The sequence below is a fragment of the Labeo rohita genome, chromosome 10, assembly GCF_022985175.1.
Source record: "Labeo rohita strain BAU-BD-2019 chromosome 10, IGBB_LRoh.1.0, whole genome shotgun sequence".
In the NCBI taxonomy this organism is placed as follows: domain Eukaryota; kingdom Metazoa; phylum Chordata; class Actinopteri; order Cypriniformes; family Cyprinidae; genus Labeo; species Labeo rohita.
The window spans coordinates 25,502,024-25,525,657 of NC_066878.1; the positions used below are offsets into that span (position 1 = coordinate 25,502,024).

Below are 23,634 nucleotides of genomic sequence, written 5' to 3' on the forward strand. Positions count from 1 at the left end.
TAAAATAACAAAAGTCTAAAATGATTTACACAAAAATATGTAAGTTAATTAAATACATAGAAGGAGAGAAAATGTTGTGTAATGAATTTAAATTCATTTCTGTTTCTTAAATTTTGAAATAAACTAGAAATATTTATTTTATGATTTATATATAAATAGTAAAATTGTATTAAATCAAATAATTAAATTATTTATTTATATATATAATGTATGTGTTAATTTATTTATAATTTAATATTTATAAATAATTTAGTATATGTAAACAAAATTAAATAATAAAAATGATCAAAAAATAGTAAAATGGTAACACACACACACATTCTTTTGTTATTTATTTATTTAAACATTTCAAAATATCAATTAAAACTACCCAAGACTTCTACATTTTAATTGATGGGGGGACCAGGCTTATTATCATTAACTAAAAATAAAACAACAACAAAAATAATAATAATAATAATAATAATAATAATAATAATAATAATAATATTTTTCATCAACATTTATTGGCCAAGCATTCATAACATACAAGGAATCTTCTGCCAGTTTGAGGCATCCCACACATATAATAAAAAATAAAATTATAATAATAAAATAAAAATAGAAATAACTGATAGTTAAAGAATAAAAATGAATGTCAACTAACTTTATTTCAGCTAGCTCATTATTTGTTTTAATTATTTAATAACAAAATAATAAATACTATAAAAAAATTACAAAATAAAATCTATAAAATATGATCTGAAAATTACACTAAAATTAAAATCTAGAAACTAATTCAAACTATTAATAAAAGCTTTATAAGCCTCCCATTTCCACAGCAGACTTGTTGCAGTGTATTTTCTATGAATAGCCCGTGTCTGTTTTGACTTTGACTCATGGGCTGAAGCAGCCGGAGGTCAGACGCGTTGCTCCGATCCGTTTGTGTGAGCGCGTGCGTGCGCGCCTGTTTACGTGCGTCACGCGCGCGACGCCCCGCGGAGATCCAGCCGGTGTCCCGTTGGATATCAGGCGGCCCGGACGCTCGCCGCAGCCCAAAGACCAGACAGCTGTCAGCGGACGCACCGAACGGCTCGTGGGTCCTGCTCGACACAAACCCTGAGTTAATTAGGAGACGTGATGAAGAACAGCCTGTTATCAGGCAGACGGCGGCTGGAACGCGGGAGTTTGTGATGGCGACCACCCACTGGCCTTGTCATTAAGGCGGGCGGCGAGGGGAAGTTGGTTATCAGAGCGAGCGGAGGGCGTAGCTGTGAACTCTCCTCCGCGCCGCCCGCTATTATTATCACACGCTAACACAATGCTGGCCAGTTAATTAGCCGTGCAGGAGCTCGCGGCCCACGCAAGAGCTGTGATACACTCACACCATTCGCAAAACAACTCACTCACGGCCCTCGTTACATACAAACGCAATCACAGTCACCTCACAGACAGACAGACTGCAGTCATTTACCGTGGTATTTAGATGGAGATCCTTCTGAATATACCCTGATTAGATAATCTTGATAGCATCTTTTGATACTCTTTTGTTGTGACAAACTCAGTGTTGTTATTGTTAACTAAAAAAAAACATTTGAAAAAAATGTTCTCATTCAATTAAATACAGCTAAAATAAAATAAAATAAAATATTCATATCAGAAAAAAACTTAAGTGAATATTAGAAATGTTGCTTTGACAGCTTGACAGCCTGGAATACTGGAATAAGTACTGAAATTCACTGAAACTTAAATAGCTTTTATCAAAAATAAATAAGCAAGCAAACAAAAAAAACATAATATAAGAAATATTTATAGGTAATATAAAACACATAAAATAAATATTTTTAAAACATCTAGTTATAATAATAAGCAAATATAAACATATATAATATATATAAATATATGTAAATATAACAAAAGACAAAAACTAATAAAAATGACAAATGCACATAAAACAATTACAACATAAACTAAAAATAAACAGATTTACTGAAATGTCTGTAACACTTATTTTACTAAAAATCCTTATATACTGTACACAGTAATATAATATAATTGAATATAATATAAAATGAGAAATATTTGTAAGTAATATAAAATAAAAATTAATAAAAATTTTTAGAACATTAAAATTGGTTATAATTAAAAAATATATATAATAAAAGAAAAAAAACAGCACATTTAAATATAATTACAATATTAAAAATAATTACAACATTAAATAAAAAAAAAAAAAAATAAATACTGTTTTTAGTGTTTAAATGATTAGGTTTGGTGTTGTTAGATTTTGTCCATAAACAGACTTACTGAAATGTCTATAAAAACAATTATTTTATTTATAAAAATAACTTATATAATTTACACATATAATATAATATAATGTGATATAATATAATTATTTTAATACAATATATAATATTTGTTTCTGTCATTGAAATAAACCTAAAATAATTTAAAATATACAGTAAATATTAGATGAATAACTTAAATCTAACTTCAATGAAAATGAGAAATGTTACACTTAAAATGACTACAATTACTAAATTACAAAAATTAATAAAATTAATAAAATTAAAATAAAAGAAAGCTTAAAAGCTATTAAAATATTACAAAAAATAAAAATGACAAAAGCAAATAAAAAGACTTTAAAATAACAAAAACTGTAAAAGTTATTTTTAAAAAAAGCTATTTAGGTGTTCAGTATGAAACACAATAAAAACTTTTTTAATTAATATTATGTAAAATAAGTTTAATTTCCACAAATTAAAAAAATATATATGCAAAAACAGATAACTCTGTTTTTATTAATTTTCATAATGTTTTTTTGTTATCACATTTTTATTGTTAGTTATCTGTAGTTTTTGAGTTATTGTTATTTAATCAAAACAACCCAACTGCAGTCATATAAATAAATATATAAAATATATATATATATATAAACTTTCCAATGTACTTTATTTTTTTATATTTTGTACATCAGTCATCAGCCGCGTTCTGTAGATGTTGTCGTCACTGACCGTATATAAACCTGTACTGCTCCAGCACGATTGTTTGATTTTGTGTGTAAATATGACTTTTCTGATCACTGTGACATTGAGAAAATCAAGGCGAATCATGCGAGCGCCGAAGCAGCAGTGTTTTCATCGCTGGTGTCAGGGCTGCGCACACACACACTCGCTCGTCTCTTTAGTTTGGCTCGGAGCGGCTGTCAGAGCTCCTCTACACCGTCACTGTGACTCTCCATGGCTCCCCAGAGACCCGCACTGCTTTAGAGCTGCTTAGCAACAGTCTGTGACCTTGTCTCCTCTTATCAAACATGAAATAGTCTTGGATCGCCTTCAGCCATTCATGAGGAGAAGCGGCCGGCGGTGGGCGTCTGCTGAAGAGCGGCCAGAGGAAGCGGAGAGCGGCGTCCCGTTGTCTTCGGATGAGATAAACTCTTGTCAAATGTATTTCATCTTGGGCTCTTCCCTCAATCTCTCGCTCTCTTTGGCCTGAAATAATGAGCGCTTCCTGTTGCCCAGAGACGGCGTGGTCCGTCCTACGGTTCTGAGCTTTCATTATTCAGAAGCTTGTTCCCTGCGTGCATGCATAATCTGATCCACAGAAAATAGATGTTTGTTTCCCTCCCAAGCATTCTTCAATTTGGCTGTAAATTGAATGCAAATTTGATTTAAAAAGAAGAATCCTGTTTTCAACTTCCTGCTGGAAAGCCTCTCTGACCTGGTCAGCTGACACTGGCAAATGCACACAAAAAGAGAGAAACAGGATGAAATAAATAGTTGACCCAAAATTGAAATGGAGGTGGATGCTGTCAAGCTCCAGAAATTGATTAAAAAAAAAAAAAACACCAGAACCAATCAAAACCATAATCCATATGACTCATGCATGCTCATGCATATTCAAATGACATGTGCTGCATTCATTTATGCAATGCATTTTCATGCACCTAATGCATAACCACTTCAAATTCTGTTTTCTATACATTTCTTTTGGGAATCAACCTAATAATTCATCCATGTGACTCGTGTATATTCACAATAGGTGTGCAGCATTCATTTATGCAATGCATTTTTATGCACTTTATCTCAACTTAAAATGTATTTATTTTTTAGAAACCAACCTGCTAATTAATTCATATGACACACATTCAAATGTGATGTTATGCATGTATTCATGCAATGCATTTTCATGCACTTAATGCATCACAACTTTAATTTCAGTTTTTTTTCTGTCATGAAAAATCATGTGACAGCATGACACATTTGTAGTGTGAATCAGTATCATTAATGCATATTCAAAATAGATGTTCTGCATTCATATATGCAATGCATTTTCATAACAACCTCAATTTCTGTTTGTTTCTTTTGGGAATCAACATATTAATTAATCCAAACCACTCATGCATATTCACAATAGGTGTTCAGCATTCTTCCATGAAATGCATTTTCATGCACTTTATCTCAACTTAAAATTCAGTTCAGTTTGTTCAAACGTATTTTTTTTTTTTGGAAACCAACCTACTAATTAATTCATATGACTCAAATGTGATGTTATGCATGCATTTATGCAATGCATTTTCATGCACTTAATGCATCGCAACTTTATTTCATTTTGTTTGTCTTGTGAAGTCACATGACGCATTTGTAGTGTGAATCAATATCATTAATGCATATTCCAAATTAAAGAAATCATTCATTTCTGCAGTGCATTTTTGTGCACTTAAGGCATAATGACTTAATCTCAATTTGTTAAAACATCAGATCATGACTTGATAGCTGCATAGATGCATAGTGTTATTATGCAAATTAACCTATTAATTAACCAGTATGACTCCTGTGCACTTTGCATTTTCAAATGAGGTATTCATTTATGCAATGCATCTTTTTAATTCACTTAATGTATAATGACATAAATTGCAAGTTGGTTTCTCTCATGGTTTAATGATACATCTATGATGTGTTTTAGGAATCAGGGGAGGATTATATAATTCTTCTATTGGGGAGCCTATCAAGTAATCCAAATCACTCATGCATATTTAAAATTGGTGTTCTGTATTAATTTATGCAATGCATTTTTTTAATGCACTTAATGCATAATGACTTAAATGTCAAGTTTGTTTCTCTCATAATTTAAAGATACATGTATGATGTATTTTGGGAATCATGTTAGGTTAGATTAGGTCTTTGTCATATCAGCCTATTAAGTAATCCTAATCACTCATGCATATTAAAAATTGTTGTTCTGTATTCATTTATGCAATGCATTTTCCAAATTTGAATTTGTTAAAACTTTATATCACATGACTTGATTAGATTTGTAGTGTTTTTATGCAAATTAACCTATTAATGAACTAATTTCATGACTTGGTAGATTTGTAGATTTTTTTTATTTATTTATTATATATATTTTTTTGCAAATTAACCTAATTAATCAATATGCGTTCTGTACACTTTGCATTTTGAAATTAATTTGATATTAATTTCTGCATTGCATTTCCATGCACTTAATGCATAATGACTTATATTTCAATTTGTTAAAACTTCATATCACATGACTTTATAGATTTGGAGTTATTTATTAATTAATTTATTTATTTATTTAGCAAATTAACCTATTAATTAATCAATACGACTTCAGTACACTTTTGCATTTTCAAGCACTTAATGCATAATTATGTACATTTCAAGTGCAATATGTAATGCATGTTAAAAATGCAATGCATGTTCAAAATTGGTGTTCTGTATTCCTTTATGCAATGCATTTTCATGCATTTAATGCAAAACTTGTATTGTTTTATTCATAAAACCATAAATCCTATGACTTAATGACACATGCACATTGATTTGTGAGGATCAATCTATTAATTAATCCACGTGACTCATGCACGCTCATGATTTTTCAAATGTGATGTTATGCATTAATTTATGCATTGCATTTTCATGCACTTAATGCATAATGACTTGCATGTTTTTGAGGAATCAACCTATTCATTCATGCATGTTAAAAATTGATGTTCTGCATTTATTTATGCAATGCATTTTCATGCAATTAATTTCAACAACTTACATTTCCTAAATCATATGACCTAATGATAGATTTATGGTGGTGTTCATTTTTTTTAAATATCCTACTGAACGCTTCAGTAAACAGTAACAGATTTTGGTTAAACTTTCAGCAGCACTGAATATTCCTCTCGTGATGTTGTTGTTCACACTCAGTGTATGACGAATATGCTGTTCTAGACAGATGTGACTGTGATGGATACCCAGGCAATAACACCACATATGCGCCTGGACCTTTAAACAAAGAAATAACTATCGATTGCATCTCAGCCTGACAGGCGCGGTACAATCATATCCGTGGGTTTGCGGAGACGGCCGGCGCAGATGAGCTTTTTCCCTTCGCCCCGGCGATGATGAGTGCGCTTGATCACACGTGGCTAGTAAATATTGCTTTCCCACCAATGATGTGGCGTGTCAAAATACATCTCCATCCTGACGAGACACCAGTCATTTCCACACGCGTTTCTCTGCACTGTAAATATTATTTTTCCACTCGCATCACGCTGAGCGCGGGCGACTCTTTCATTTGATGTGTTTGCTGAGCGCTGTTCACAAAATGTGTTTCATTTTTTGAGCGTTTCTGGTTTTTTATTTTTATTTTTTTCCTGGTGAATGCAGCGTTTTTCCAGTCTATTTTTTGAGAACATGTGCTGCAAAAAAACAAAAAAGAAAGAAAAAGAGAAGAAAGAAACTTAAAATAATTAAAATAAATAAATCAAAAATATAAAGCAGCACCTGCTCACAAAGATTAAAAAAATAACATATAAAATATAAGTTTCCATTAATTCATTCAAGAGTAATTTAATAAAAATCACATTACTTGAATGCATTATTAAAAATCTAGAAGCATATAATATTAAAAATAGTAGTATATAATAATATAATGAAATAAATGTATATATTTTTAAATTATATCTATTAATAATTGTTTTTTTATATAATATTATTGGAATATATTACATAAAAAGCTCCATGAATTTGTGGCGTAGTTGTGTTTTTGAGAGATGAGCACATCGGCTTTGATGAATGGACTGAGAGCTGGAGTAAATAAATCATTCTGGAAGGCATTAGCCCAGATTTCCATCCTGTTTGCTAATTATCTCACTAACGCTCTCAAATCCCGCGCTCCCACAGGATACGTTAAAGAGGCTAATGGCCAGTCATAATAGCGCTGTTTAACGGCCACGCCGACTATAAACTATTTTAATTCCTTTTCTCTCGTCCGTAATGGGATGAAATTAATGACAGCGCGGAGCTCACGCGAGCGTCACGATTACAGCTGATAGAGACGCGGCACAGCTGCAGACGGCCGTAATGAGACGCAGACACAAACCGGCATGAACACGAGGTCAGAGGTCACAGAGAGCAGGCCTACCTCATAGATGCCCAGTGTTGAACACACACGTGCACACACAGAGACTGATGCATGTGTTCACGTTCATACTGTGTAGAATTAGCTGCTTATATATATGTATGTATATGTATGTATGTATATATATGTATTTGTAAAAGATAATGATGATAATCTAAAAAAATGTATTTCATATTCTGTTCTATATATTTTGTATTTATGTATTATATATTTTGTTTTTATTTTTGGTATTTTATGTTATACAAAATATGTTGTTGTCTAGTTTTATTAGTTATGAAATATTTATAATATAGGTTTATAATTTTAAACAAAATACATTGTAAAAACAGTTGTCAATTTTTTTTTTATAAAAGGTAAATGTACAAAAGTTCACAGGTTTCTAACAGTAAAATTAATAGGAAGTACATTACATAATTATAAAAAAAAACACTTTTACTATGTTATAATCTAAAATAAAATAATAAATAATAAAATTTGCTTTATTATACTTACGTATATTACTGCTTTGTGTTATTGCATTACTATTTTATTATATATTTATTATTTATCATTTTCATATTATTAACATTTTATATATGATATAATCATATAGTTCAGTATTTCTATATTATATTATTAGAAGAATGATGTGTGATATAAAATCTTATTAATTTTTATGTGTATGATATATATTATATTATATTATTATATATATTTTTTTTTTGTTTGTTTGTTTTATGTGTTCTGTTTTATTTTATATATGTTGTATTTATATATTATATTCTGTTTTTATTTTTGGTATTATTTTTTTTAAAAATATTTTGTAATACTATTAGTTATATAATATTAATTAAAAAATAATTAACATTTTAAAAAGTTATGTTTTTTCCCCAAAAGATAAGTTTACATAAAAGTTCACAGGTTTTTATAAATCCATGCAACAGTAAAATTAATAGCAATTACATTACATAATTATGAAAAAATATATATATTTTTACTATAATGCTATAATTGTCTAATAACATAATAATATTATAATGTGCTTTATTATATTTACAAATATTACTGCTTGGTGTTATTGCATTACTATTTTATTATATATGTATTATTTTCATATTATTAGCATTTTATATAATGTATAATCATGTAGTTTAGTATTTCCATATTATATTATAAGAATGAAATATGATATAAAATCCTAAATGTTTGTTTATCCTATATATATATATATATATTATTTATTTAATAAACACTTACATTTTACAGATGTATTAAATTACTACTGGTTTACTTGTTGTTGCTCCAGATATGTAATGTGTATTGATGTCTGCTAAATGAGTAAATTAAAATGGGCTACAAGAAACAGTTTTAACATTGAAAACATGAGGCGTATCATTGAAGAGTCGTGTTTGTGTGTGTGTGTTTGTGTTTGTGCAGGACGTGGTGGTGGTGGGCGAGGAGAACTTCACCACTCCCTGCTACATTCAGATGGACGAGGAGGCGTGTCACATCCTGACGGAGACGCTGGGCACGTACTGTCTGGTGGGTCAGTCCGTCAGCGCCGCCGCCACCAAGAGACTCAAGCTGGCCATCTTCGGCCCCGTCAGCTGCACCGTCCTGGAGTACAACATCAGAGTTTACTGCCTGGACGACACGCAGGACGCGCTCAAGGTCGGCACAGCCTCCAAACGCTTCACACCGCAGTCAACAAAACACACTTCAGCTCACATTGTGTTGCACTCGCTGCTTTACAGCCCAGTGACTCCTACATAGACTCTCCTGTCATATGACACATTATAACATCCGAATCATTTTAATGAATGAGTTTATTTACATGATTCATGTTAAAGAACCAGTCCAAAAATGAATCAGTGATTCATTTGATTTCATCACTCTCATACATGACTGCTGTTCATTACTGTTTTTTCAACTTAGTTATAAATGATTGTTTTGTAGTTTTATTAGTTGTATTTAGTGTACATTTATGTGGTCAAATGTAACTAACACTAAAAAAAGGGGGGCGGGGGGGGAGTAGATTTTTATTTTAAATGTTCTGTTTTATTCTATTTGTTTTGTATTGTATATATGTTATATATTCTGTTTTTATTTTTGGTATTATTTTATATAACTCTGTTATATAAAATATCACGTTTTATTAGGTAAAAAATAGTAACTTAAAAAAATTGTTAACATTTTGAAAATAGTTGTTGTCGTTGTTTCACAAAAGAGAATTTTACATCATGTTCACGGATTTTTATAAATTCATGTAACGGTAAAATTAAAAGCAGTAACATTACATAATTTTATATATATGTGTATATATATATATATATATATATATATATATATAAAATATTATTATTATTATTAATTATTTATTTATTTATTAAAGCACTTTTACTAAAATGTTGTCATCTGTAGTAAAATAATAATGTTATAATTTACTTCATTGTGTTAATACATTATATAAATTTATATATTATAATGTGATATTATATAATATTAATTAATCATCTTGTATAATGTTATAAATATATAGTAATATAATAATTATACATTATATTATTGTTACTTCCATATATTATTACATTAAATGTGATTATTAATTATTAGTTTTATATATTTTATATATATAATATAAAATAATATTATGATAAATACGTAATATTTGTATAATAATAATAATAATAATAACATAGTGTTATATTAATGTTATTGCTATATAATTTATAAAAACATATGAATATATATTATTTGTATTTGTCATATATATTAGTTTTATTATTAGTATTTCATGCAATTTTATGAAAAAAATCAAATAAAACTAAGAAGAAAAAAAAAGTTAATTCCCTGTGCAGGATTTTACTTTCATTTATGACTGAATGTTTAGTGAAATGTTGCTGTTTTTATTTTAAATATTCTATTTTATTCTATTACAATAATGTTATTTAATTTTATAATATTATATGATTTCCTTTTATTATGAAAATGTTATTATTATTAATTATTACTGTTTATTTATGTAAAATAATGTAATAATAATATAAAATTAATAATGATTTTTGTATAATAATAATATATTGTTATATTGTTATTACTATATCATATATAAAAACATCTGAATATTTATTATTAATATTAATTTGTCATATTTCTTAGTTTTATTAGCTGTATTTAGTGTAAATTTATGCTATTTAGAGCAGATTGCAATAGTTGATGGACTAGCCATGAACAGTATTTTCACATTATTGTAAATTGTTCATTTTGCAGATGCTAATACATTTTTACAACTGTAGATACTTTATGAACTAATGATGAAGCATAATAATAAAAATATATATATACTGAAAGTATAACATTATTAGCTAAGAATGTGTACAAGTTAATAATGAAGTGTTGCCTTAGTTAAAGCTGTTTGTTGTTGGTGTGTAGTTTAACTCGCTTCATTTGAAAAGTTCAGCAGGACTTGTTTATTTACTTTGAAACCATCAGCAGCCTTTAACTCGCCAAACTAAACTTTCACAGTCACTTCAACAACAGCGTGTGTGTGTGTGTGTGTGGGTGTCAGCAGCAGATGTAGTGTAGGTGTCAGCAGGCAAGCGACAACATCATCTGAATATAAACAATGATACGAATATGATTTGTGTGAGGTCTGGACGCATGAACCCGCTTCACGTCCTGACTGAGCGCGCAGAACCGCTAAAGCGCGAGCTGACGGCAGATGAAGCGCGCGTGTTCCCGCTGAGCGCTGACGGACTTGCTGTGTGTGTGTGTCCATCAGGAGGTGCTTCAGATGGAGAAGCAGATGGGCGGGAAGCTGCTGGACGAACCCAAGTCTCTGAACTTCAAGGACAGCACCCACAACCTGCGCCTGTCGCTGCATGACGTCCCGCACACCCTCTGGAAGAGCAAACTCATCGCCAAATACCAGGTACGCACACGCTGCTGCTTCATTTCTTTATAAACAAAATAAATATTTTATGTACTAGTATTTTACATGAAAAAACATGAAATGAAATGTGTTTTGGAGGGAAGTCATGCATTTGCTCCAGTATTTGTGTGTGTGTGTGTTTGTCAGGAGCTGGCGTTCCAGCAGGTGTGGAGCGGCTCTCAGCGAAACCTGCACTGCACCTTCACTCTGGAGCGATTCAGCGCCGCCACACTCGAGCTCTCCTGCAAGCTGTGTGTGAGACAGGTGGAGGGAGAAGGACAGATATTCCAGCTCAACACCACGCTGTCGGAGGTCAGACACACACACACACACACACACACACTTGTACTGCTCCAACACAGCATTCAGACGCCTTCATACCAAATGTCACCACAAGAACTTTACTATCAAAACACTGATTCAAATGCTGAGAACATTATTATTATTATTGTTAATTGGAATTTTTTAAAAATATTAATTTGTTATTGCTTAAAATGAAATTAAAAGTTAACACACACATACATATATATATATATATATATATATATATATATACACTTTATGTACATACATACAGTACCGTTCAAAAGTTTGGGGTCAGTAAGACTTGTAATAGTCTTTAAAGAAGTCTCTTATGCTCATCAAGGCTGCATTTATTTGATTAAAAATATAGAAAAAAAACAGTAATATTGCAAAATGTTTTTACAATATAAAATAATGTTTTTTATTTTAACATACTTTAAAATAGAATTTATTCCTGTGATGAAAAGCTGAATTTTTATCAGCTGTTACTCCAGTCTTAAGTGTCACATGATCCTTCAGAAATCATTCTAATATGCGGATTTATTATTAGAATGATCAATGTTGGATAATATCAACAGTTGTGCTGCCAAATATTTTTTGGAACCTGTAATTTTTTTTTCAGGATTCTTTCATGAATAACAAGTTTAAAAAGTACAGTGTTTATTCAAAATATAAATATTTTATAACAATGTAAATTATTTATTATTAACTTTTAATTATTAACTTAATACATCCTTGGTGAATAAAAGTATTAATTTCTTAAAAAAAAAAAAAAAAAAACTTTTGAACGGTAGTGTATATGTACATACAATATATTATTTTCTATAATGTTAGGTAATTGCTAATTAAGGCAACACTTTTCATTTCCATTAGAGTGCTAACATAGTTAGAAATAAAACTGAAATATAAACTATAGAGACAAAAAAAACCCTAAATTAATAAAAATGACAAGAACATACAACAAAATGACTGAGGCTTTCATTAAATAGAAAATTAAATATATATATATATATATTGAAATGTAGAATGTTAGTATTAATAAATACTATAGTAATGAAAAGTATAATAATATACTAATACTATAATAATTAGGGCTGTCAAATGATTAACTGCAATTAATCACATATATTTAATTAATTAAATATTTAAATATTTTTGTTTATTAATATTTTAATGTGTTATTGGTAGTAGTAGTATAAATACAGTATTAACATTTATTTATTTAAATAAAGAATATAAACATTTGTATAAATATGGCATTTTTTGACACATTTTATGTAGTAGTAGTATATCTGTATGTATTGATATTTTATTTATATTTGTATGTGACAGTGCACAATACAAGTAATATTTAGAGAAATATTTGTATCAAATGAGGAAATTAAATCTGAAAGCACTTTACATAAATAAAGAAATATATACATATACATGTGTGTGTATTTATAAATACATAATAAATATACACAGTAAACACACATATAGTATGTAAACATAAACTTTTATTTTGGATGCAATTAATTGTGCTTAATTGTTTGACAGCCCTAATAATATAATATATGTATAAGAAAATAATGTGTGTGTGTGTATGTATATATATATATATATATATATATATATATATATATATATATATATATATATATATATATATATATACAGTAGTCAACGTTTGAAGTGAATCAAAAGCTTTCATCAGAGTTGTCCTAAAACTAAAACAATACCCAGTCTTAGTATGTTGATGAACTTTTTTGATCCACTTTAAAAATTACAAATTTCAACAGCTAAATGAATAAAAATTACAAGAACATACAAGAAAATGACTGGCACTTTATTTCAATTTTGAAAAATTCAAAAATTTAAATATTAAAATACAAATTTTGAATATTAGTAAATACTGTAGTAGTGAAAAACAAATATATGTGTATATTTTTTAACAGTTTTAACAGTTGTAATTTCCATTATTGTAGTACTTGAAACTGCAACCAAAAAAGCGAAATTGGCATTAATCTATCTATGTATCTGTGTATCTATCTATCTCTCTATCTGTTTATGGTTTTAGTTTCAGGTAGCAATAATCAATGTGTTCAAAGTTTATTTTGGCTTTATTTTATTTTTTACGTGTCATTAATGTGCTATTGTAGTGTTTGTAAATTGTAATATTTTTATTTTGTGAAAGTGTCATTTAGTTGTATGTTGTTGTCATTTTTATGTATTTTATTGTAAAATTGACAAGCACAAAAATAAAATGAAAGCAAAATGGGGGGGAAAAAATAGAATTACTGCATAAAATACCTCTGCACAGACAGTTGTTGAGCAGCTGTTTTGATTGTGATAAAATGTCGTTCAGACATTATTAGATGTGATTTAATGTTCTTGCTGTATGAAGCAAACAGCTCACGTTGAACACGTCCGTGCGGTCTGTGCCGTGGGTCAGATGAACCTTTCCTTGCCTCTGATGAGGCTCATCAGAATCAGATCCTGCTGACATTTCCACAGGAGGAAATCTGAGCGAGAACAGATCTGAGATGAGGCTCAATCACTGTCTGATGCTGAAACTCTGACCTTCATCCCGTGGCTGTTCATCCTCTGGCGTTCTTCTGAACGCACGTGTCCTCGTCTAATCGTCATAAAATCAAGCTGATCTCACGGTCAGAGCTTCGTCTCCTGCAGGAAACAATTGCAGCTTTTTGTTAATCGTCTCATTATGTGGATTTTGTTCCAGTGGGTAAAAAAAAAAAAAAGTCAAATAAGTGTGTGAATTGAAAAGGTGGCATTCTTTTTTTATTCGATTCCAAAAAAAAATGTAAAAACAAAATTATTTATAGGGAAATTGTATTAATTCTAAATAATTAATAACAATGATGCATCCTTTTTTTATTTAATTATTTTTTTTTTTTTTTTACCAAATCTTTTAAATAGTTTTCAGTGAAATATGTAATAAATATTTTGATGAATATTTTAATGTGTTATTAGTAGTAGTATTAATATGTCTTTATTTATTTATTTTAGAACAGTATAAACATTTTTATATGACAATTTTTGACATATTTTATGTAGTAGTAGTATATCTGTATGTATTGATATTTGTTGTATTTATGTATTACAAAAACAGTATAAATAATTTTTGACTGCACAATACAAGTCATATTTTGAGAAATATTTGTATAAATTTTTTTGGATGCATTATAGATGGATAAATGTGATCAAATGAGGAAATGAAATGTCTGTCTGAAAGCACTTTACATAAGCTAAATACCTATAAAAGCTATACCTATTATATATATATATATATATATATATAGATAGATAGATAGATAAATACATATAGATATATATAGATATATATATAGATAGATACATATAGATATAGAGATATATATATATATATATATAGATACACATAGATATATATAGATATAGATATAGTTTTAGTGTTAGTTTCAGGTGGCAATAATAGTTTAAATCCATATTTTCATTGAAAAAAAATTGGCATATATTATTATACTTTTAGCTTATTATTAATATGCTACTATAATATTTATTAATATTGTACATTTTTATTGTACTATTTTCATTTTGAAAATAAAAATGGAATGAAAGTGTGAGTCGTGTTGTTGTATGAGTGTGTGAAAGCACATTGTGATGTAGTTTGTTGTTGTGTTTATTCAGGACTCTCAGTGCATCGACACATCTCTTCTGGATCCGGCGAGTAACATCACCACACTGGTGGGTCCGAACGCCTTCCGGATCCCGCTGTCCATCCGGCAGAAGCTGTGCGGGAGTCTGGACGCACCGCAGACCCGTGGAAACGACTGGAGGATGCTGGCGCACAAACTCAACCTGGACAGGTCAGACCGCTGATGACTATAGAGTTCACAATATATAGTTTAGCTGTTCCGTTTGTGTTGTGTTTTTTTTTTTTGTCATGTCTATTTTTATTTATTTATTTATTTTTTTGGTATGTAAGACTTTCAGTAGGTTTTAATGTATTTTTAGTATTAATGTTTGTAATATTTTTTTTTTTCTTAAAATATTTAATAGTTTTTGATGCATGTCTGTTTTTTGTTTAACTTCATTAGTTAATTTAATATTTTCAGTCGGTTTATTTTATTTTATATATATATATATATATATATATATATAATTTTTTTTTTTTTTTTTTCAAATCTGGTTTTTGATTTATTTTACTGTTATTTTATTATTTTAAAGTTTCTCATATGTATATTTATTTTTTAATGTGTTGTTTTGATGTTTTACATTTTTAATTCAGTTCTTAATTGAAGTGCATTTAATTTATTTTTTTATTTATTTTCATTCATGTTCATTTATGTTTGCTACATTTTGTACTTATTTTGTATTATATTTTATTTTATTTTGAACACCACCAAATTTCCATCTGCCTGAATCAGCTCACATTTTATCATAAAATTGAGCAAGTCTGCTGTGGTTGGTTAATGTAAGTGTCAATCAGACGGCAGCCTCATATTTGATTGGCTGGTTCTGTTTGACCATTTTAAGTCAGTGCACATTTATAGTGTTTGACTGGTAGTTTAATCATGTCACAATTTTCATGAACAGTCATAAGTCTGACACCAACACTGGCTTTCAGCAGAAGGTCACATGACGTCCTGCAGTGGTTTTCCTTTCTCAGCAGGGGCGTCTTATCTGTCCCAGCATGCCAGTCGGCCAGCGGTGCTCTCTCAGTCTGCCTGTATTTGTCACTATCTGTGCTCACAGTTTTCCCAGCATCCTCTCCTGCTGCGTTTGTCTTCCTCTCTTAATGTGTCAGAGGAGCAGCTCGTTGAACCGAATAAACAAATCAGACCTTCAGAATGTCATAACTAGTGCTGGAAAATACAGTCATTTCTGAAAATTGCTTTAAGAAAAACATGATTACGTGTTTCCAGACATCCCACTGTGACACTGTACATGCTTGAAGACATTTTAATAAAACTGTATGTGTGTATATCACAGTTTATATGGCCTATATATTTGAATGGCCATTTTAACATAATGGTTATTCATGAGAGTGTGATGGAAATGTCAGTGCTGAATTAAATGAAGTGTGTAAAGGATAAACTATCTATCTATGTATCTATCTATCTATCTGTCTGTCTGTCTATCTGTCTCTCTCTCTCTATGTGTATATATGTGATGCGATCTAGGAAAAGCCAACACATGGTGAAATGTGACCTTTTTAGGTTTTGATGCCATATGAAAGCTGGGTTCAAGCCCTTTTCAAAACTTTTTTTTTGGTTCATAGCTTGAATGTAACCAAAGTTCTGGCTGCCTTAGTTTGGCTGATAGCGATGATTTTCAGGAATTCAGTTTGGAGAAAAACTGCTTTAAAGTGAGACGGCTTTCACTTTCACTTTACGGGTTTAACAAGAGCTGTCTGTCAAGTTGGGAGCGCTGTACTGCATCATTACACAAACAGACTAATGTCTGTTTATCGTGCATAGTCTCTGAACTTTTGATCACCCATTTTATGTTTCGATAGCACGAATAATGCAGCACCTTGTAGTAAAAGCGAGCGCAGCGCAACTGTTTGCGCACTGTGCATAAAACTGAGTGTCATGGGACTCCTCCTCTTTAGTAACTTCATCATCCCATCCTTCATCTCTGGATGTTAAATAATCCATAATATATTCGGTTAGGGCACTGACATCACCAAGATTGAGCAGATTGAGACGAGTAAGATGGGTTCAGTGAGCAGCTGCAGTACTTTAGACAGCGTTGTTGCGCTCTGCCATCTCACCATATTAAATAAATAACTTTGTGTGCCGTAGTTTACACAGGACTGGTGGAGAATGTGAATTGATACACCTTTACTAAATATGTTACATGGTTTATTTTGATAGGTAGCGTTAACTGTTTTTGTGGTGTTAAGGGAAAGCACCTCCGCAGCATGATCTTAACATAAGAAAAAGACACAGTCATTTCTACTTGCTGCAATAAATGTGTATTTTTTCTGCACTCAACAAGTGAATTTTGCTGAGATATTTTCAGCGATGATAGACAAGATGTTATCGAATAATAATGTAATGGATGGCTAATTTTGACCCCCCCAAAAAAAGACATTTGACCTATTTTTCAAATGTCCTGAAAATGTCCCAGCGCCACATCCGGTGGGTTTTCCCAGATCGCATCACATATATAGTCATTAGGCATCTCAGCTACTATTTTAATAAGTTAAATTATTGTGTTATTTAGTTGTAAATAATTTTTTTTTTTTTTCTGAAATGTAATTGAATATATTTTATTTTCATTTTTGAATGTTTTATTGAGTTTTTATTGCAGGGTTTTAGAAGTTCTATGTGCATGCATATATATGTATATATATATATATATATATATATATTTATTTATTTATTTATTTTTTAATTAATTAATTAATTATTATTATTATTATTATTATTATTATTATTATTGTTGTATTTGTTTTGTGATTTTATTTTTAAGTTTATTTTTAATTTTTGTATATTTTTTTAATCCAAATGTTTCAGTTTCAGTCATTTTTGTTTAATGTTTTAATGAATTCAATTTGTTTTTTTTCATGTTTATAGTCTTTATTGCAGGGTTTTGTTTATTATATATAGCATATACAGTACCGTTCAAAAGTTTGGGGTCAGTAAGACTTGTAATAGTCTTTAAAGAAGTGTCTTATGCTCATCAAGGCTGCATTTATTTGATTAAAAATATAGAAAAAAAACAGTAATATTGCAAAATGTTTTTACAATATAAAATAATGTTTTTTATTTTAACATACTTTAAAATAGAATTTATTCCTGTGATGAAAAGCTGAATTTTTATGAGCTGTTACTCCAGTCTTAAGTGTCACATGATCCTTCAGAAATCATTCTAATATGCGGATTTATTATTAGAATGATCAATGTTGGATAATATCAACAGTTGTGCTGCCAAATATTTTTTGGAACCTGTAAATTTTTTTTTCAGGATTCTTTCATGAATAACAAGTTTAAAAAGTACAGTGTTTATTGAAAATATAAATATTTTATAACAATGTAAATTATTTATTATTAACTTGTAATAAACTTTTAATTATGATCTTAATACATCCTTGGTGAATAAAAAAAAAAAAAAAAAAAAAAAAAAAAGAAACAACAAAAATGTACTGACCCCAAACTTTTGAACGGTAGTGTATACACACACACACACACACATATATATATGTAATGTGTGCACAGAGAACTTAGAACTTGTACATAAGAACTATATATATATATAATGAACATGTTTGAGAGTATTTTTTGTAAGAGTTTATCTATTTAAGTAATTTGTAGCTGTAATGTTTTAAAATGTAGGCATATTTTAAGTAGTGTTATTTTTATTTGTCCATGTTTGATTTTATCTTCACATAATATTGTATTTTTTTTTTTTTTTTTTTTTTTTTTTTTTTTTGTATTTGATTAACTACCTTTACCTGAAAATGGAGTGTTTACTGTTGCCTTTTGCATTGTTGATGTACTGTTTCCTATTTAATACTGTACAGCCGCCTTGTCACAATTCTGTATTGTTAAAGGCGGTATATAAATAAAGGTGATTTGATTTGATGTTGACAATTTCAGTGTGTCTGTTTAAAAAAAAAAAAAAAAAAAAGTGTTTTCTAAATGTGTTTTTCTGTGTCCTGTCTGTCCACAGGTATCTCAACTACTTCGCCACCAAGTCGAGTCCGACGGGCGTGATCCTGGACCTGTGGGAGGCGCAGCACTTCCCCGACGGCAATCTGAACCGGCTGGCGGCCGTGCTGGAGGAGATGGGTCGTCACGAGAACATCATGTCGGCCGAGCACTGACACCCGTCCACGGCGCCGGGCGCGGGAGGACGTTCCCAGGAGTCCCAGCGGGCGGCCGAGATCGCCGCCGGATCACTGTGAGCGCGGCAGACCCGCTCCAAACAGAGGAAGAAGAAGCCGCCTATATGGTTCCTGCCACAGCCGTTTGCTTTTCTACCCGTCCAATCAGTTTCTTAGGAAACGCGACTTGTGCTGTCCAAATACTGGACCTCCGGCTTCTGTCCTGGACGTCACGTGACTCACATCTGTCACGGCGGATCGGTTCGTCCCCTGAAAACATGTGGAGGTACCTTCCCATGAATACGTGTTGAGAAATGCCTTTATTTATACTCTGTTCCTTTGGTTTTCTCTCTGGTTTTGCGTCTTATTGCTTTATTGCGCCACCTGGTGGACAGAGCCTGTAACTACACGTCCGTCCAGCCTCCTGTGTGTGTATATATATACAGCAAACACATCTGAACTGTAAAGCTTAACAGTGTTATTCTTCTGTTTTATTTTGATTATTAATAGTTTTGTTGCATATTGATCTGTATCTAATTGAAATGTAGAAGAAAAAGGAAACAAATGAACATCTTTGAGCATCGATTGCGCCAAAAACGTGAGGTGAATGGCTGGACGCGTTTCAGGAATAAACTTTAGTGGCCAGAATTCACAGACATTCGTCTCAGATTTAGTCGACGGCGAATCGTTGCGACATTAACGGACGGACAGCGGCGGATCGGAGGACGTTCGCGAGATCGTACGAGTGAGTGATTGATTGATTGATTGATTGATTGAGGATCGGATGGATGCATGCGGTAAAATACAAAGTGTACAGAGACCAACTAAACTAATAGCCATTTGAGTGTGTTTGTACTTTTGCGTTCTCCTTCATTCTCTCTTGTACGAGTTGTCCAGATTTCTAAAGCTGTCTATGCAAAATCTGCATCCTTTATAAAGCAAAATATACATGCTAAAAAAAACGCTAGCAGTCGCTTTCCATAGTTATCATACGATTATTATATTTATAGTGAGGATGTTACTTATTCTTTTATGGCACGTTCATGACGTAATTTGCGAACGCTTGCATCTCCTCTGTGAAGTTTCTGTACAAAATGTAAGAAAGAATTTTTAAACAAGTAATAAATTATATTTATATGCAACACTGAATTTAAATGCGTCTCGTTTTTATTATGTTTTTATATGAAAAGTGCCTTGCAACAGAAGCTTTACAGGAAGAAGTCATAGGAAAAAGATTGCTCTGAAAAGATGGTGATAAATGTGACATTTGAATTGTGGAGGGGAAAAAAAATATGTATATGTTTTATCAAAGGTGATCTTTAATCGTCCTTTATGAATACATGTCTTAGTGTTAAATGAACAATTAGTCAGTGGTGTTTAAAATGTTTCTGAATCATGTGAAAAAGTATGTAAATAATGCATTTTGAGTCATTTTGCTTTATTTAAAAAAAAGAATTGTTGGAATGTTGGTAATATCATTACAATTGTTGTTGTCATTTGTTTTCTTTTCCAGGTTTAAAACAGTAGTTCAAGCAAAAACCTCCAAGATTTAGAGAAATGTGTGTGGGGTATGTGGTACATATTGGACTTATTTTTATTTTTGTTATTTGTATTATTTTTGAAATGTGGTTTAAACATTGCAATAGTTTGTATTTTTACTGTAAGTACTTTTTTTTTGTAAAATGTGCTAATAATTTTGACCAATGTAGTTGTTTAATTTTCTATTTTGTTTTATGTAATTGATAAAAAAAAAATGTAGCCATATTAATAATTTTTTAGAATTTTTTCCCAATAATTTTGTAAAATTTGTATGGATTATGAAGTTTTGCAAAGATTTGAATGTAAAATCATCTTTTTGTGAGTTTGTTTTTCTCATAAGCATACAGCTTCTCAAGAAGTTTATTGAGGAGTTCATTTGTGAACATCTTGAGAAGTTGTATATGTACAGTGCTATTAAAAAGTTTGGGATCTGTAAGATGTGAATGTTTTTTAAAGAAGTCTTTTTTGCTGCTCAAAGCTGTGTATTTGACTAAAAATGGAGTGGAAAAAAAGGTAATATTCTGAAAATTGAAATAGTGGTTTTCTACTACAAAATACTATTCCTATGATACAAAGCTTATTTATTATCAGCCATTACTCCAAAGAAATAAAATTGTAAAGTGTATGAAAATGGCAAATTAATCAAGATTGCAATAACAGTATTTATTTTTGCAAAAATAATTGGAACTTTGATAAGAGACTTTGTAAAAAAAAAAAAATAAAAAAGTGATCCCAGACTTTAGAATGGCAGTGAACATTTTGGCTGATCTGAGGGTGAGCACATTTACAGCAAATGTTTTAGCATGAACAACTGTTTAAAGCAGTAAGTGAAAACAACAGTGGCCAAAAAGTAAATAGTAGTTACATATTAATGAATGAGAAAATTTGCCACATTTCTAAAGCAACTAATATAATATGTAAATAAAATGTGTAAAATGATTATGAAGAAAGGTGATAATTTGTCACGATGATTACAAGTTCATGTGAAAATGCTGCTGTTCTTTGAAAAAAGGGTGAATGGGTGAAAAAAGAAAATCAGCATGTCAGAATTGAAATTAGTTTATTAAAGGGGCGGGAATGTTAAACACTTACATTATTTGTCACTCCATTTACATAGAACTATGAAATATTAAACTTTTACATGTGTGTTAAATAAGGCACAAGGCAACAAGAAACAAAACATCCTGTACAAACGTTCATGTAACGCAAGAAAACGTTTTTCTTAAACTCATGACATTCAATATTTACATTCATATTTTACAAGGACGTATTTGTACAGCGTGAGGAAATGACTGGACATGTCATTTCCATGAATCTTCTGAAAAATGTGAGGACAAAGCTTCATGTATATTTTGAGTGCGTTAAAGCTGGAAAATGCATTTGATTGAATTACTGAGCTGTTTGCTTTCAGGAAAAGTCTTGATTGAGAGTTGGAGTTGCAGATGTAAGTCCTGTGAAGAGTCTCTTTTGATGGTGTTGGATTAAGTGACGGTCAGTGTTTATGTGAAGGATTGTGACCTGTGGCGTCCTGCAGGTGGTGCTGTTGTTTTGTCTGTCTGATGAGCAGCTTGTATGAACTTTCACAGAAAGCAGGATAAAGCTGCTTTGTCTCGTCAGACTCTCGGGATGGATGGATGGATGGGTCACAGTTTGATGTCCTGAGACTCTGACATCTTGGCGAGCGTCTTCTTCACCCGCAAGGCGGTCAGACGTGACGCGGGATTGTGAGCCCAGCATTCGGTCATCAGTTTGCCCATCTGCCGCAGACACTGGACACACAACAACACGCACAGGTCAGATGCATCCAGATACAGTTAGAATTTTTTGATTGTTGACAGTGTGTATTCAGTGTAGATCTGATTGTTGTGTCTGTTTCTTTTTTTTTTCTTCCAGGAATATAAAACATTTAATAGAGTGTAATAATGACCACTTCAGTTGTAAAAGTAAAGCCTGTGCTCTGTTTATCCTGCATGAGCTGCAAAGTCATGCATGGTGCAGCAGGAAGCAGAGGTCACAGATGACAAGAGGAGAGTGAGGCGAGAAGACTAACTGTGGAGGATTTGTTGCACAATGGAGTGTCTGACAAATGTGTTATTTTGCAGAATGTATAGTCAACACTGCTGCTCTCTGTACATATGGCAAGGTGTTTATATACCTAATTGCACACTGGCCTGTGGACACAGTGTGATTTGACAGCAAAATGTGTGCCCTTGACATGTGAGTTGGCATAAAAATGTGTGTTGGAGTCAGAAAATGCATGTGTAAACATGTAAATCAAATAGATGTAGGAATATGATATTATCTGAATGATCTATTTCCCCTATTAAAAAGATAATGTATTGTAATGTTTTATGGTGACTCCAAAGTGTGTCAAGAATGTGTGTTTTTAGCAACTTGTACAATGAAGGATGTGTGTTTTGCTGTCAAATTGCATGCTTTTGATGGGTCAGTGTGTAATGCCGTTCCCAAGCAGGTGTATATAAATGTTTTGGCTTGCCGTATGTAATCCTTTACCTTGAAACCAGTCATTAATAGCACAGGTATATTTGTGACTGTGGACCACAAGTGCAGTCTTAAGTAGCCTGGGTATATTTGTAGCAGTAGCCAACAATACACTGTATGGGTAAAAAGTATTAATTTGTATAGAATG

General features: G+C 31.0%; 2 protein-coding genes across 5 annotated transcripts in view; one reads left to right on the plus strand and one right to left on the minus strand.

Annotated features, from left to right (window-relative positions):
* The window catches only part of unc5cb (unc-5 netrin receptor Cb), a 245,875-nt gene extending 225,281 nt beyond the window's left edge, over window positions 1–20,594 (plus strand). For both annotated transcript variants that reach the window (XM_051121277.1, XM_051121278.1), the window contains 5 exons: window positions 8,833–9,066; window positions 11,177–11,326; window positions 11,474–11,638; window positions 15,299–15,477; window positions 19,292–20,594. In XM_051121277.1, the coding sequence (XP_050977234.1) occupies window positions 8,833–9,066; window positions 11,177–11,326; window positions 11,474–11,638; window positions 15,299–15,477; window positions 19,292–19,445 (882 nt within the window). In that variant the 3' untranslated portion in view covers window positions 19,446–20,594. The remainder of the gene's footprint in view (window positions 1–8,832; window positions 9,067–11,176; window positions 11,327–11,473; window positions 11,639–15,298; window positions 15,478–19,291) is intronic.
* A 1,933-nt stretch (window positions 20,595–22,527) lies between these two features.
* Window positions 22,528–23,634, minus strand: part of bmpr1bb (bone morphogenetic protein receptor, type IBb) — a 121,259-nt gene continuing 120,152 nt past the window's right edge. For all 3 annotated transcript variants that reach the window (XM_051121284.1, XM_051121285.1, XM_051121286.1), the window contains one exon: window positions 22,528–22,753. In XM_051121284.1, coding sequence (XP_050977241.1) covers window positions 22,628–22,753 — 126 coding nt within the window. In that variant the 3' untranslated portion in view covers window positions 22,528–22,627. The remainder of the gene's footprint in view (window positions 22,754–23,634) is intronic.